The sequence below is a fragment of the Maylandia zebra genome, linkage group LG4 (assembly GCF_041146795.1).
Source record: "Maylandia zebra isolate NMK-2024a linkage group LG4, Mzebra_GT3a, whole genome shotgun sequence".
In the NCBI taxonomy this organism is placed as follows: domain Eukaryota; kingdom Metazoa; phylum Chordata; class Actinopteri; order Cichliformes; family Cichlidae; genus Maylandia; species Maylandia zebra.
The window spans coordinates 12,503,618-12,517,020 of NC_135170.1; the positions used below are offsets into that span (position 1 = coordinate 12,503,618).

The following is a 13,403-nucleotide window of genomic DNA, read 5'->3' on the forward strand; positions in this document are numbered from 1 at the left end:
TCGGCCCCCTGCATATTTTTTCTCTCATCATATCTATTGTTGGGACAAGAACTGCTTTGGCTCAGTGAGATGAGCAGCTGCTGTGAGATCTGTTGGTGCAGGTTTGAATCCTACTTGTTGCTGTTAGCACACCTCTGCTTGCATGCACTCTGCTTTAGTGACACTGTTCAGTGTACCCTTTCAAATAAAGCAGTTTTCAGCAAAGAGTTCAGCTTCTACACAGTGTTTTCATCAGATAGTTCTCCTGCTGTTTTCAGATTCCACTGCAAGGCATTCACACAGCATTTTCGCAGGAAATGCAACTTTTTCTAGTTATTACTACCATTTCAACTTTTCTTTCTCCGTTTTGCATTACTGTAAAATCTGTATCTGCATTACATCTTTGGAGTTTAAAGTTTTGCTTTTTATTTTTAAATAAAACTCATTCCAATAAAAGCTCGGATGCTATCTGAAATATAAAAAAACCTAAGTGTAATGATTTGAAATGCTTATAAATCCCATTTTTATTCTGACTGCAACATTCGAAGAAGGAAAAAATTATTTGGGAAAGAGCCACGTTCACCACAACAGCCTTCTTCTTTTAACTGCAGCCAGGCCATTTCAGCACTGAACCTCTTCGCTAGGTTTAGCATCGTCTTGCTGAGATATGCAAGGCCTTTTTCTGAAAAAGACATTATCTGGATGGGAGCACATATTGCTCTAAAAGCTGACCTTATACCATTCAACATTAATGGTGCCTTTCAAATGTGCAGATTATTCTGAAATTGCTCCGTAAATTGTGGACAAGGTCTTTTGCCAGATTGGTTAATATATATATCCAATCACGTTACTGACCCGTTGCCAGTTAACCTGAATTTTCCTTCAGCTGTTTCAGTAGTTTCCCTTATCAGTTTAAATATTTAACATTTTCCATGTTTTATTGTGAATAAAATATGGGTTTATGAGACTTGCAAATCACTGCATTCCAGTTTTATTTCCTTTAAACAGCATTTTGTCTTTTTTGGAATCGGGGTTGTAGAAACTACACAGTCAGCTTGCAGACACTTAAAAAAAAACAACAACAACACTCAAATGAGCTTTATTTTTGCAACACAATTTCATCAACAACCGTCTAACCTGAAAATACATTTCAATTTATTTAATGCATTTTAATGTGGTATGTTACAGTCTTGTTTCTGCTTGTCAATAGATATTTTAATATCACAATTTGACAATATTTGTGAATATATAACAAATATTTGGTGTGAAACAAGAGAACAGCAAAGGTGAAAATTAAATAGAGAAGCCACAATAGCTGCAAGTGCCAAGTCCACACTGATCCTGGTTTACAGCTGTCATCTGTGGAGCGTGAGGCCTTTTCTCATTCACCCATATACAAAGAAGGTGAAGTTAAAGGTGTCAGTGCTGTCTGGTAGTTATTTGAACATATACAAAAGGCTTCAACAATTTCACACCTTCAGAGCTTTTTCTATTTCATAAGACATATTCAAGTTATGTCCGAAGTCCAGGGAAAAAAGGGGTTTTCTCAAGTGCTCCTCTTTTTTACTTTTGTGTTTGTGTGTGCTGGTTTCCAAAGGCCATGAATGATCAGTCTATGCGCACGTGTCCACAGTCCTCAGCTCTGAGACCGGACTCTCTGCAGTGTTGATTGGAGATTGTTTTTAGCATTTCCACATGACTCCAAGGTCTTGTTATTCCTAAGAATGACACGTGCAGATTGTACAATTATTTATCCTGTATTACAATTTTTTCATTAAAAGATCTGGAGATTTTCTAGGATCCCATGAAACACCCCAAAATCAACAATAATTATTTAATTATTAATTTTTTTATAAGTAAACTGCACCAAAATATTGCATTATATAAATAGTTTAATCAAGAATATAATGAATCCTCTCCAACACAAAAGTGAGATAAAACCAGGGCGAATTAATCACCATCTGTTTACGCACCTGGTGCAGAAGCATTTATGTGCTACGTTACTAAGGATAGGAAATAATGGCGTTTTGTACCTGGAAGCTGCCTTTTGATTGGCTCATTCTGTCACGTCCTTACCGGGACATGAAGGCCTCCAGCACAGCCACGCTCTCTTTGGGGAAGTAGTCCTGTCGAACGACATGCTCCAAAGCTTGGAGGTGGCCGGGGACCACAATCACAGGTTTCACCTTATCCTCGCTCTGAAGGTAGAGGACCAAAAACATTAGGGGGGGGGGGAGCAAACCAAAGACACATTTTGCAGAGTGTTTCATACCTTAATAAGTCCAAGCAGCACTAACAAAGATGATACAAAGCTGTAGCCTTGGAAGGAAGAGGAGGTGAAAGCTTTCCTCAGGAGCCCATCTGCAAGAGGAAAAACATCTTTACAAACAGAATTTTCAACACTGGAATAACACATCACTGACAACAAGTTTAGTTTCTCCAACTCCAAGCACTACAAAACACACATTTATGCAAAGCAAAATAAGATTTTTTTTTTTTTTTTTTAAAGCACAACTTTCCATCCACCAATTTGTTTGTTGATGGGAAAAATTACAATAATATGAAAAAAAAAAGTGCAACGTGTGGGGAACGTATACATATATATATCGTTATATCTTAAGGTTAGCGTGGCTCTCTTGGATGGAAACAACTACCAGCATCTGAAGCTAATGATTTTATACTGCTTCATAAATCCATACACACCATGCTAGTGTAAAAACAATGAAAATAAATAAATAACATACATTTAAAAAAACAAAACAAAAAAAACAAAACTCTGGCACATACTGTATACAACAACAGAAACAAATGCCAGTTTTACATGTGGCTTTTGTTATAAATAAACCTTTAAGTGGATCTATTATTATAAAGCTCCACTTAAAATTTTTGACTCCGTATGAACTCGACAAGACCGGTGAGGACAGAAGCCCCGCCCACCTTCCGCACAAACCCTTTGTTTGCAAGTGGCAGCCAAACGTGAAAGCTGGCTCTAACCGTGATGAGCCAAAACCACTTTTTCCAGAGTAGACTGAGCTTTCTAATGACTTAGATGAAGTAAATTGTAGGATTATTTAAATAAAATTAAATAAAAATAATTTAAGAGCATTTTAAGCTTCAGCAATAGCTGAAAATGAGAAAACTATACTAATACTCAAAGTAATATGTGAAAAAAAGAAAAAGAAAGAAAGAATCAAACAGCTTAGCACAAAATAACTAAAATACACAAATGTCACACAAGTCTGGCATTTGCAAGATGACTCAACTCCACAAAGTGTCTTACCAATACTGTCCAACACTGCATTCTTCACTTCAGTATTATCCTCCTTGTACACAGATGCAATCTTGAGGAAGGCTTCAGCTGTTTTTGTAGCGTCTGAAACATCCACCTGGGCCCAGAAGAAGAAATGTTTACACACTAAAGAACTGCTGGATCTTTGCATAGGATTACAAGTGTGTTTTAATGTCACTGGAGATTTCTTTGCTACCTGCTGCTCAATAAGCAATGCTCTCGTGGGGCCCAGTTTAAGCAGTTTGTCAGGGGAGGGAAAGCTGAGGAAGGAGGAGACTTCTGGGGGTCGAGGTGTTGACTGTGGGGTGGAAAACTGTAAGAACAAGGCAAAAGGAAAAAGTCAAAACACAAATGTGTGCATATGATCACAGCTAGTGTGGATTTTAGACTTCCTGTCACCTATTCAGTACAGAATGAGGCTTCTGTTAGACATAATAGTGACGTCCCTCAATACTTTAACATGTTAGTCATCATTTGGATTCAATAAGGCCCATATCTTACATATATCCTACTTAGAACTAGTGTATATTTTTTTCCTTATAGAGATTTAATGGTTAGAATTTAAAAAATTATAATTACAGACACATTTGATGCCATTTTACTCATTTAACTTGAGCCAACTTGTGTTAAAACTATTGCAATGAACAGACATGTCTTACCTTATTGCCAGTGCTTTCCTCTTCCTCCTCTTCTTCCTCTTCTTCCTCTACTTCCTCCTCGTCCACATCGTCCTCGTCATCATCTTCTTCCTCATCGTCGTCTTCGTCCTCCTCGTCATCATCATCTTCTGGCTCGCCCTCATCATCACTGAAGAAGTTTTTTTTTTTAAAGCACAGCTCTGTAGTGAGGACTTTGCAAAAAGACTTCATGACCTAAAGCTGCGTCCACAGTAGATGCGATTTGCGCGTTTCACATCACTTGATAAACTGATATTTGACATCTGACATGTGATGTATTTACTACCGTGTCATTCAATGGTATCCTGAGTTGGCAGCCGTTTGAATCACTCACCTGGGATTTGAGAAAAAGTTTATCTCGGGTACTGTCCACGTCATGCTGGTTAGTATTTGAGTAGAGTATTTAAGAGAAGCCTGGCAGGAGGATCTCAGTATAAAGATTATAGACAGCAGATGTCAGAAGGCTCAAGAGCATCTACGGACCTCGTCAGCATGTGCCAGATAAAGGCCTATTACAATTCAAGGTTCTACACAGGCTACATTTATCAAAACGCAAACTGGCTTCCTTCCTAAAACGATTCATCCTGCGATCGAAGCGAACAAATACCGGCTTCTCTAGCTCAAAAATCCTGAACCTGTCCACACATCCGAGGATTTTGCACTAAGACATTTCAGGCCTTGTCAGAAGTTTTGCTAAAGCAAATTGCTCGGGGCCCAAACCAGACATTATTTTGGGTGAAAGCAGCAACCCTAGAATTGTCAAATAATCAATACATGTTAATCGGATTTGCGCTGTTATTGGCACAAAAACTTATTCTGTTGAACTGGAAGCAAACGAAGCCACCGAGGTGGGACTTATTCCATGTCATTGGGCAACTCTTTGACTACTTTAACAAATCCAAGGCATGAAAGATGTATCTATAATATTTTGTCTTTGAGATACTTTTTTAAGTTGCTGTAAGTTCATATGAAGAACCTCAAAAAGAGAGTTGTGGGGGGGGGAGGCTCTGAATGTCACTTTCTGCTATGAATCACAACCACTGTGGATGCAGCTCAAGCAAACAGGAGTCAGACTAAGCTGTGATTTACCTGAGTGATCCAAGTAGCTCGCTCATGTTCATGGCTTCCATGGCGACTTTCAAGGCTCTGCAACCATCCTCTCCGATGCAGTTACCTGAAAACCAGAGATCCTTTCACACAAGCCATGAAGCCAAATGCAGCTAAAACAACATTCCTCCATAATGTCTCAAATACAAACAAACAACAGAAGCATCATGACTGACACCGACTGCATTCTTTGTACCATTTAGGTCCAGTTTCTCCAGTTGGTCCTTGTCTTTTACTGCCTGTGCTACGACCAGAGCAGCATCCTCAGTAATCTCACCGTACGACAAATTGAGCTCCTGTGGAACATAAAAACTATTTATTCAGAAAGGTGTCCCACGTACATACATATGCTTTTATTTTAACTTCTGTAACGTCACTGTAGACTTCCACTATGTAAAACAAAAGGCGTTGGATAGGAGCAGCTGTAAAGTAAAGTTTTCCTTCACACGCGAGCTCCTAGATAGGTTTCTACTGCAGGTCTATTCTTTGTTGCAAATGTGAGAGAAAAGCTTTCATGGTGACAACTGAGCGTGAATTAAACGATAAGCGTCGAAGCAAACTTTTACATTAAAGATTTTTTTATAATCAAGTTAATCGATGAATCGTTACAACTCTAATACCATCATTAACCCTGTGCCCTGTTGTCAGGATGATAGGGGGAAAAAAAATTAAATATTGTCCAAGCCTACTGCCAACAACAACTTGCAACAAAGAGCTGGCAGTAGAGGGTTGCCCTCACTTACCTTGAGGATCGGCAGCCCCTCTGACACGCTCACTGCAATCGCTTTGGCTCCTTCCGGTCGTACCAAACAGTCTCCAAAGTTTATCACCTGGATGCTCCGCAAGTGTTTCAAGGCCTGTGAAGACACAGACAGTATCTGCTGTATCAGGCTGAAAATAACCAGTACAAATGATGGTGATGCATATTTTCACTATATTCAAATCATTCTGTCCTATTTTGCAGGCACTGTACAAATGTATCTTGTGAAGGCATAACTTTAAAGAGTTATATAAACAATACAGATCTTTCCTCTGTGCCTTTTAAACCAATCACTCTTTTGTGCAGGTGTCAGTGAAGCAGATTTCCATGCCTTTTTCAAGACTATCCAAGATTCTTTTTCCAGGCCTGGGAAATGAACGTTTTCAAATACTTTTCAGGTATTTCATGAGTGCACAAACTCTGTTTAAAAAAAAAACAACTCACTGTCTAGATATGCAACTACTAATCCCTTACATATGTATACCTGAGCCATGGCCATAGCCCCCTTCTCAGTGAACGTGTTGTCATTCAGATTGAGGATTCGAAGTCCTGGATTGTGTTGCATGGCTTCGGCCAGGGCGGTCACACCTGCGTGGTTGATGCCATTCTGGGGCATGTGAACCTCCTCCATGCTGCCCATAAGCTGGAAAGACAAACTTTAATCGTACACGTTCGCTGCTTACACATAAAAGATAAAACTGTAAAGATCTACTTTGAATGTGTCTGACAGCATAAACTGGCTGATAATTATTTATACGAAGTGGTCCAAGAATAAAACGTGTCAATCATTAAGAGACGTGTGAGAAACAGTCGTTCTGATGAATCAAAATGAAACCTGTCGATGAAAATCAGTCTTACCTTAAAAGCCTGAGCGAGGGCAGTGGCTCCGTCATTCTCCAGTCGGTTTCTTCCAGCAACAAACACCTTCAGGCTGAGGGGCGATCGCGCAGCGCTGGATTTTTTATGGTTGTAGATCAATGATGCAGCTAAAATCTGAGGAGTACAAAACAAGTACAGTCATAATGATCTAGGATGCATCTGTCCACTTGTCTGGTTTTCATCTTTGATGCTTTATTCTTGACAATGACGACCTTATCCAAGAACACGTGTCATCTCCACACTTACCTTGCCACCTCCGATGCCCATGCCACAGTTGTTGAGCCGTAGCTCCTGCAGTGTGTAGCAGGTGGAACTCTTTAGCAGATTCTCAATGCCCTTTACTCCATCGGGTCCAAAAGCATTGTCGCTGAGGTCTAAAACTGTGAGCCTGGCACCCGCCAGCATCAGAGCATCACCCAGTGAATTCTACAAAACAAAAATAGGAAAATAGGAAGTGAATCAAAACTAACCGCTTGGGAGTCAAAATTGATGTGTTATTGATAATCATGTAGTACCAGGGAAGGTGGGATCTCAGAGCGCAGGCGACCTGTAAACATGTCACTCCAGTAACAACGCTGAGGAGGAAGGAAGCAAGGAGACAAGAGCAGTGTCAGTGGAAGCCACAAGATGATTGACTGACTGATTGTATTCCATTACAGGGCAGTTAATCATATAAATTATTATTAGATTCACCCATGCTTGTTGCAGGTATCAGTGTGACAGAGAGCAGAAGGCTGTTTTCAGCCATATTTAAACATTGTGTCGGACTAAGTTATCAGTTCATCTGCATATGAAACTTCTTATTTTAAGTGTGCACCCAACCTATCGCCCTAAGGCAGCTGCAGGATGCCAACCCCCCTTCACCCAAGCCATGAATTGGATAAACGTTTGGATTTCTCATTCCAGATTTTCATACTTCAAACATTTGCTATGATAAAGCACCTTTCATCATATGCCTTTGGAATATTAATATAGGGCTGGGCCATATTATACCGTTCACGGTAATACCGGTATAATGTTAGGCAACGATAGGAAAATGAAATATCAAGATAGAATATGAATAGAACGCGCATGCGCAGTGCCTTTGTTTTCATACGCACATGGCCGATTGTTGAGTGAAACAGATGAACCAGAATTGGTTTGTACAAATGGTGCAACTTCAGTGATGTGGAACTGGTTTGGTGTTTGTCTGTCAGATACACAACAAAGCACATTTTTTTGCAGAACATGCAAGCGGCCGTTCTAAGATGCTCTTAAATCTGGGAGTAATCTGGATCCTAAACTCCGTATTCTTCAGGTCAAACAACACTGCAGCATCACTGAGAGTTAAAAACTGTCTAAATTCTTTCATCTTTAATAAAACGATCAGCATTGCTGCTTTACCAGGTGTAACTATGAAGTTTAACTTCCAGGCATCCATGAAAACAAAATTTATTACATTTAACAGAGTTAGAAGTTAGCAGGAAGCTAGCGGAAGTTAGCTCGCTAGTTTCGCTAGTTACCTAAGCATGATATTGCATGTTCTGACTGAGAGATTTCTGAAAAAAATCAAACGTACAGCTCTGCTATCACTTCCAACATAAATGAAGACAGGAAACTAAACAGCAGTGACGTTTGTAGGGTTACTGAAGTTGGGCTAGCTGGTATATAATGATGTGCTACGTGATCGCTAGCGACACAGCTATGTTAGCATAACATAAACAGTGAAGCTGGAGGACGAACGCTAACACTTTTCCACTTATAAAAGTTAACGTTAAGGTTCCTCATGGTTAGAGACAAATGCAATCGCATGGCAGGATGCTGTAAAAGGACCAATCTTCAGTCAGGAGAACAACTGAGATAATCCATCCACAATACGAGGTTAGTCATTAATATACTGCAACAACATGGGAATAGAGCAGCTGCCAGAGAATTCAACATTAATGAATCAATGGTACAGAAGTGGAGGAAGCAAGAAGAATGAGTTTAATAAAGTTTGATTTATCTGACTGCTTTGTTTCGCTTAATGTGCCTTATAATCCCGTGCACCTTATGGTCCGAAAAATACGTACTGCACACTGCAGTTTAATGTTGCAAAGCACCTCTTTTTAACTTCAGTGGATATTATACATGGTTATGCTCAGGATATGTCAGCCCATTTCCACTGGAAATGCCTTTTGGTTAAACTTTCAGCAAGGAATTTGCATTTGCACTGTTACATTTTTATAAAGCTTTAATGTACATAAAAACCAGCTTCTTGTTTAAGTGAAAATAAATGGAAGGTTGTCTTTTTGCGCTAGTAATGTTGTGGAGTTGTATTTTGTCTCGCATCAATTATATCGTCAGTTATATCGTTATCGCAAATTTTCAAATATATATCGTGATAAATATTTTTGGCCATATCGCCCTGCTCTATATTAATATTAATTGTATTTTTATTAGTTCGTATTTATTGTGGAGAAATATAAAACTGCTGAAATGTTAGAGATGATGAACAGAGAAAAACGTCTCACCATCAATGCACTCTTTGTCTCCAGGGCCTTAGCGATGGCCTGTGCTGCCTCCACACCTACAGTGTTTCCCTCCAATCTCAGAGCTTGTAAACCCTCAAAGTCCTGGATCTCCTTCACCATCTCCTCAACTGCAGAGATTCAAATGATCATATTAAAACAGGTAACACATAAGAAAAATCATTAAAGCCAAGCCTTTGGATTATTTTAGTAATTAAGTGACACTCACCTGACTGAGCATCATCCAGCTTTCTTCCCTGTCCTTTGTAACTGAGCTCTCCATCCTCCACTCCAGTTTTGGCCAGAGAGTCAGCCAACTGCGCAACGTCGTCTGTCGCCATCCTGGCACCTGAGGACCAAATGCATCACTTTTTAAACTTCATGATAAACTCCGCTGTCTGACTCCTCTGCCCAATACCAGATGCTAACAGAACCAAAACAAAAGCACCCAAAAGAAGTCATTCAAACTCTAAATTATTCAGCTGGGTGTGAACAATCTGGTTTAAAGAGCGCGGGTTTTTTCTGGAAAACCTACCCTTACTGCTAGCCTTACTGCGACACAAAAACAGCTGAAAGCGCTTGTTCCACTGAGGGAATAATGCACCTCAAACACTGATTTTAAGTCTGGAAAACCACCGGAGCTCCCATGTCTACACTGTGTAACCAGTAATCTCTACAGTCTCCTACATAACGTCTGCACTCTGTGTGCTCGTCTAATACCCGGAGACAGCCGACAGCTTTGACGTAACGGTCACTGAGACAGAGTTGTTTTGGGGTGGATTTCCTCTTACAAGCAACCGGCGCCTAGCATGGGCTAACGTTACTACCGTTATGCTAATATACCTGCATGAACTGTAACAGGCTCGTGTCCGTGGAGCCTTTACGATCGTTTCTGGAATTTATAATCCATCTTTATGCCATAATTACATATTTTCTTATGCGAATATGAACAGAAAAGATTCACGTGCTAGCAAAGGTCCATTCAACGTGGTTACAGCTCGGTCAGTCATCTGTTAGCAAACCTTTCAAGTTGGCCAGCGCCGAGGTTAGCCCCAGCCCTCGGGTTGAATTAGTTATTTTACACACCCTAAATCGCGTTTTAGCTAAACATGAGTCTACTCTTTATATAAATGAATGCTGTCATTACCACAACACTGCTGTGCCGCTTGAATACAGTCCGGCGGGTCGCTCCCTCGCTATTGCGCCTCTTCTTCTTCTTCTTCTTCGTGAGTTTTATCAGCGAAAATGGTGCATTACCGCCACCAACTGGTAAGGAAGGACCTTAACAAAAATATTAGTCTGTCTTCAAAAATTAAAAAGCAGCCTCATAACCTTTATATCTTGAAGTTTGTTTGTTTTTTAATTTGTTTATTTATTTTCTTTGCCTTTAATGAATAGCTTTTGTTCTTATACTGAAGTTTTAGATTACTTGTCTAAAACAAGCCAGCATCAGAACTTCAGCCAAACTACAAAAATAAAATACGAAGGTCAGCCAGGAAGTGAATCAGAAACAAAAGCAACAAATCCTGAGATGTTAATAACCCATTAATCTTCGAAAATATTCTGCCATGCCAATTTGTTATGTTTTATTTCTCATGGAAAATACAAACTAGTTGCAACATTACAGAGATCCTCTTTTATTCTTGTTCTTCTTTTGGCTGTTCCCTTTAGAGTTCACCATCCGCTTCACATCAACTCTCTGCATGTCCTCTTTCACTGCATCGATGTATCTTCTCTGTAGTCTTCTTATTATCCTCTTAACTGGCAGCTCCATCTTTAACATCCTTTATTCCATATATTCAATATCGCTTCTTCCCTTGTTATCAGTGCCACCGTCTCCAAACTAAACATCATAGCAGGTCTCACTACCATCTGAATGGTGATTTTGCATATCTTTATGATCACCAGAAACTTTAAACTCGGAGTTATGAACACTTATGCCTGCATGTGATTGTGTGTGTCCTCAGTCATGAGGTCAAACTGCACGTTTTCTCCTCTGAGGGCTGCCTTTGTAATTTCAGACACTTGTAGGTGCCATACAGCAGTGTGATGGTGGGCCTCTTTCTGATATATTCCAGATGTGTATGGGGGTGAAGACGAGTCAACAAATGGCATATTTATGCAGGCTTTGTCAAACTGCTTTTATTCTTGTGGATGTCAGAGCTGGTAGGCCCTAGCTCGTTAAGTTAAATATGTCCAGAGCCTGTGATGCGCTAAAGGGCGGCAGTTTTATTTCAATAGAGATCAGAGGTCATCTCCTTCTATTTGTCACACTTACAGGATATGATCATGTGATTCATCATCTCTTGACTGTGCTGATCTGCTCTGCTAAACGCAAAATTTCCTTCTGTGTGCTGTGACTGTGCGGACTCAGGAAATATTATGGTACCCATAGTTGTGTGATTTTAGTTCAATTTTTGTCTTAGTGCTTAAAAGGTTTAAAATACCTTACAAATATAAGATGAACCGTTAGTTAATCATCAGTTTATCACAGTATTATATAGGTATCCTTGTTGTCCTTGCTGTTTTTAGTCTGAAGCATGCCTTCTCACCAACACTACAGCACTTTACCAGCTTCTGATTGGCTGATTCAATCATTTCTTCCCCTCCAAAATGGTGCTGTTTCATCTATCTAACATTTTTTTCATCACCACCTCATGCATCCATGTAGTTTGACCGCATAACAGAAATTAAACCATTTATAACGATTTTGTAAAGTGAAATGTAGTACATTCAGATTAAACTAAGAACCATTTTTTATGCTCAAACTTGATCATCTCCTTTACAAACAGGTTTGACAGGTTTCCAGTGCAGCAGGCAAAGTGGGGCGCAACAACCTTGCTTTTGGTTGTTAAAATATTATCATATTACCAAAATAAAACCCCTCTGAATTTTATTTTGTATAGTTATGCCTGTAAAGAAATTATGTATCATGGTTTGTATTTTTTATTGTATGCAAATACCATGTGAGTTAGAGTAAATCAAACAATATCAGCTTTATTTATACATCAGCTTAATGCCAGTTCATATCATTATTTCTAAATATTATTGAAGTGTTTCATACACTAAATTAAAAAATGTAGGGGGAAATACAGCAAAGATTGCGATGTGAGTAAAAAAAGGAAAAGAGGGGTCTAGTAAACTGGGAATAAATGTGAATGTTTTGTATAATACAGTAATTCAGTTTATTTAAGATAGCTTTTTAAAAGACGTGACAGTGCTTATACATTTGTATCTGTTCTCTAATTTCTAAAAATGTCAAATTTGAATTGATAACTCCATCATTTTAAGTCCAGTTTACATATACTGTGCCACACCTCAGGCTTTTCTTCCTATTTCCCTCCCTTAAGAATGGCTTCTTGACAGCCTTTTCACACTGAAACCATTTCTGATGACGCTTCAGTGAACAGTAAATGAATCAGCTGAAGGTTCAGGTATCAGGTCTTTGCTAGATTTCGCCTAATTTTTAAGCACGTAACCTTCAGAATGAAATATCTATTATTTATCTATCTTCATTTAAGCCTGCTGCTTCTTCTTTTGTGCTCCACTTCTCCTGTCTTATCAGATGTTTTAAGGACACACTGGACATCATGCTGAGATAATCACCTTGGTAATGGATAAATACAATTTTATATAGAATAGAATAGAATAGAATTCAACTTTATTGTCATTGCACATGCACAGGTACAGGGCAACGAAATGCAGTTTGCATCCATCCAGAAGTGCTTTAGTGATATAGATATATTACAATATATATTAGCAATAATATAGATATGTAAGTATATTACAGAAATGGGTCTATTATGGTATGTTATAATGTACACGGTATGAAGTATGTTGTGAATATTCTATAACTATAAGTATGTACAGGCTGTAGTGAGTACAAGCTATGTACAGGCTATGAACAGGATATAAATATGAAAAACTATACAGAATATGAAATAAATAACTTTACAGAAATCTGAGATATACAGCTATACAGAAATGGGAACTATGCAAGTTGTAAACAGTTGTAGGATTAAAGATTATCGAATGTACAGAATGATTATTTACACAGAGCTATACAGTAGTGCAGTTAAGATAAGTGAGGGTGTAGATAGTTTCTACAGAGGCTATATAAAGTGCTAGTGGTTGTGAGTGGTGGTTCAGTCCATGTTATTATTGTGTGTTTGAGGGTACAGTTGTCCATTGTGGGTGTGTGTATGTTCAGTCCATGTGTTAAT

The 13,403-nt window shown here is 39.0% G+C and overlaps 1 protein-coding gene across 4 annotated transcripts; it reads right to left on the minus strand.

Moving 5' to 3' along the window:
- Positions 1-1,062: 1,062 nt before the first annotated feature.
- Positions 1,063-10,432, minus strand: rangap1a (RAN GTPase activating protein 1a). Of its 4 annotated transcripts, none has more exons than XM_004575499.4 (16): positions 10,328-10,432; positions 9,410-9,529; positions 9,184-9,311; positions 7,207-7,266; positions 6,938-7,117; positions 6,671-6,805; positions 6,297-6,455; positions 5,796-5,909; positions 5,249-5,348; positions 5,035-5,119; positions 3,928-4,075; positions 3,465-3,581; positions 3,260-3,365; positions 2,252-2,340; positions 2,056-2,177; positions 1,063-1,697 (listed from the first exon to the last, which is right to left on the minus strand). In XM_004575499.4, the coding sequence occupies exons 2-16, from the start codon at positions 9,519-9,521 to the stop codon at positions 1,616-1,618; spliced, it is 1,737 nt and encodes a 578-aa protein (XP_004575556.1). In that variant the 5' UTR covers positions 9,522-9,529; positions 10,328-10,432; the 3' UTR covers positions 1,063-1,615. The 4 variants fall into 4 exon arrangements, with proteins under 4 accessions (XP_004575556.1, XP_012771585.1, XP_076739111.1 ...); XM_012916131.3 differs by having other exon boundaries at positions 2,013-2,177; XM_076882996.1 differs by lacking the exon at positions 10,328-10,432 and adding an exon at positions 10,203-10,221.
- Positions 10,433-13,403: the final 2,971 nt, after the last annotated feature.

Excerpts from the sequence above, each read along its gene's own strand:
- rangap1a (XM_004575499.4), bottom strand. The coding sequence starts at position 9,521 with ATGGCGACAGACGACGTTGCGCAGTTGGCTGACTCTCTGGCCAAAACT. Across the intron at positions 3,582-3,927 it reads AGGAAAGCACTGGCAATAAG|TTTTCCACCCCACAGTCAAC; the intron begins GTAAGACATGTC and ends TTGTTCTTACAG. Across the intron at positions 3,366-3,464 it reads CATTGCTTATTGAGCAGCAG|GTGGATGTTTCAGACGCTAC; the intron begins GTAGCAAAGAAA and ends TTCTGGGCCCAG.